General features: G+C 46.2%; 1 protein-coding gene across 1 annotated transcript; it reads left to right on the forward strand.

Annotated features, from left to right (window-relative positions):
- Positions 1-891: 891 nt before the first annotated feature.
- Positions 892-1,803, forward strand: LOC133815662 (uncharacterized). The gene is made up of 2 exons (XM_062248475.1): positions 892-936; positions 1,219-1,803. Exons 1-2 carry the CDS (start codon positions 892-894, stop codon positions 1,801-1,803), a joined length of 630 nt encoding a protein of 209 aa, XP_062104459.1.
- The last annotated feature ends 1,163 nt before the right edge of the window (positions 1,804-2,966 follow it).

Below are 2,966 nucleotides of genomic sequence, written 5' to 3' on the forward strand. Positions count from 1 at the left end.
GGAAAGTTCCTCCAAATATAGAAAGGCAAAATTGTTGCATCAACAAATTGGCACAGTCTGTGGGAACACAGTTCCCTCTTTAACAACATCGACAAATCAAGATATCTTTCCTTGCAATCCAGATTCACTCGGACACAAAAGCCATGCCACCGAAGAATAATGGAGCACTAGGTACCGTCACCCAGGTCACCCCAGGGTCCTCTACCACCCTCTCCAACTCAATTTCACCAAGGGGCTGAGGAACAACGGGCGGTTCGCTATGAAGAAGATATGCGAGCCGGTGCAGAGCTCACAAGAACAACCCAACCAGTCGTTGAGAAGAGGCCACAGCAGACCCAAACATGGACCACACAAGATACACCATCCGAGGAGCGTACCCGCTTTGTCCGGTTCTTGGAAAGCTGGAAAGAGGAGATGCTGCGAGAAGTAATGCAGAAGTTCTCGGACGGAAGGTCTGCCTATGCAACTGATCACATGGATTTGGTTTCAAGGACCACCGAGAGATCACCTTTTGCAGATTGGATACAGAACGAGCCCGAACTGTGGGAATTCATAATTCCTCCACTGCCCGCGTTTAATGGGAAAGGATATCCACTCAATTACCCATTCCAATTCTAGCAAATGATGGACTTGGAAGCCAACAATGAAGCCATACAATGAAAAGTTTTCTCCACAACGTTTTCTGGACCAGCCCTGCTATGGTTCAGGCAGTTGAAACCCAATTCTGTCAACGGTTTTGGTGATCTTCACGAAGCCTTCCTCCAACAGTATAATGCTAACCGCGAAGCACCAAGAACGATGGAAGATCTCTACTGAATTGAACAAGGTGAAAATGAACACCCAAAGTCATACCTGCAACGTTTCATCGACCTAGTGCATCAGATCCACGATATGGAGCCAGTACTTGCGGCTAATCTCTTCGTCAAAAGCCTACAGGTGGGATCCCTCTTACACAAAAACCTCACCATGACACCACCGTATGACATGGCCGAAATCTAGACTTGCGCTGAGGGTGTCTTTAGGGTCCTAGAATTTCGAGAGCATGCGCATAAAAAGTTCGCCCTTATTTCTACGCCACCAACAAATAACCCTCCTCCCCCATCTACAAGGGACGACAAAAGGAAAAATCAAGAAACAGATCACATGAAAAGAGGAAAAAGACCAAAATCAAATCAAGATCCACCATGATACCCGTCTTTTGAATACACTGTCCCTCAGGAGGTCATCTGCGAAGAAAACAAAGACAGACCCATCTTGCGTGAACCATACAAAATTACCACTCCCCCTGAAAGAAGAGATAAAAATAGGTTTTGCCTCTTCCACAAGGAACATGCCCACACAATCTCCGAGTGCCACAACCTCCACAATCAGATCCAGGCCCTCATTAGAAGCGGACGATTAACCCAGTACATTAATGGATCAAGCAGATTCGGTGTCTCGCAACCCAACACCACTTCTGCCCCGACACCGCCCATGGCAGATTCCCTGAATGTGGCTTCCACGAGCTCACAAGAGCCTCTCAAACAAATCCCCATGATACATGGGATCATGGAGATCACCACAGAACAAGAGCGGGCAACCAAAAATCGTAAAAGAATGGAGGAAAGGGTGAAGCGATACAGATCATTAGGCCACACCGTCAACCTTGTCGCTTTAGAAGACAAATGCTATCCATCCTTTGCAATTACTTTCACAGAAGATGACTTGCGGGGCTTACACCTATCCCATGACAATCCTTTAGTCATTTCATTGCAATTCGACCATTGCCAGTTAAGGAGAGTCTTAGTCGATGGGGGCAATTGAGTTGGCATCCTCTTCTGGGAAGCCTTTAGAAGATGGGGCTCGAAGAAACTCAAATCAGGCCATCTGTTGTACCAATCCTGGGGTTCAATAGCCAAAGGGTGTACCCAAAAGGCGTAGTTAAGTTGAATGTAGTCGCCGTAGAACACACTTTTCCACTGGACTCCGTCACGAGCTACAACACTATCATGGGAAGAAACTAGATCCACAGAATGCAGGGAGTGGTCTCCACTTTGCACCAAGTTATGTGGTGCCAATCACCCAACGACCGTTACACAATCGACATAAAAGGGTGTTAGAAGTAGCCAAAGAAATGCTTCACCTTAAAAGAAATAAATTATTCTGGCCCCTCCTCTCCTGACAACAACCCCACCAAATAGCAATCACAAGACAACTTACCAGCATGTCTCAAAGGCGTCAATGAAGAGGAAGATCGCGAAAAGTCCCAGACCACCCTTGATGTTCTGGAAGAAATCTGTATAGATGATGATGACCCATCCAAAATACTGCTGGTAAGTGCCAAGCTTCTTGAGGTAGAGAAGCAGACCCTAGTCCAGTTCCTGAAAGCCGGAATTGGGACTTTAGCTTGGTCTCCGCATGATATACCAGGAATAGACCCTTTTTTCATGAGTCATAGCCTCAACATATCAAACAGCTTCCCGCCCGTCAAGCAGAGGCAGAAGAGGTTTGCTGCCGAAGTCAACCAGGCCATACAAGAAGAGGTACAATGGCTTCTGAGCATAGGAGCAATCGAAGAATGCCTGTATCCCAGTTGGCTAGCCAACCCTGTAGTGGTCCTAAAGAAAAACGAGAAAAACGAGTGTGCATAGACTACACCAACTTGAACAAAGCATGTCCTAAAGATAGCTACCCTCTCCCAAAAACTGATAAAATGATTGATGCCACGGCAGGATTCGAAAGAATGAGCTTCCTAGATGCCTACTCAGGATACAATCAGATCCCAATGAAGGCAGAAGACCGAATCCACATGGCCTTCATAACATAATGCGGCCTATACTGTTACAAAGTTATGCCCTTCGGACTAAAAAATGCAGGAGCAACATAACAGAGGCTGATGCACAAACTCTTTTCCTCATTGCTTGGGAGGAACATGGAAGTATATATTGATGACATGGTCATCAAATCTTGACAAGGTGTTTCATATG

The sequence above is a fragment of the Humulus lupulus genome, chromosome 2 (genome assembly GCF_963169125.1).
Source record: "Humulus lupulus chromosome 2, drHumLupu1.1, whole genome shotgun sequence".
NCBI classification, from domain to species: domain Eukaryota; kingdom Viridiplantae; phylum Streptophyta; class Magnoliopsida; order Rosales; family Cannabaceae; genus Humulus; species Humulus lupulus.

What these genes read in the sequence shown, in the direction of transcription:
- LOC133815662 (XM_062248475.1), top strand. Translation starts at nt 892, where the DNA reads ATGGAGCCAGTACTTGCGGCTAATCTCTTCGTCAAAAGCCTACAG. An exon ending in TCTTCGTCAAAAGCCTACAG is followed by an intron (nt 937 to 1,218) that starts GTGGGATCCCTC and finishes ACTGTCCCTCAG; the next exon opens with GAGGTCATCTGCGAAGAAAA.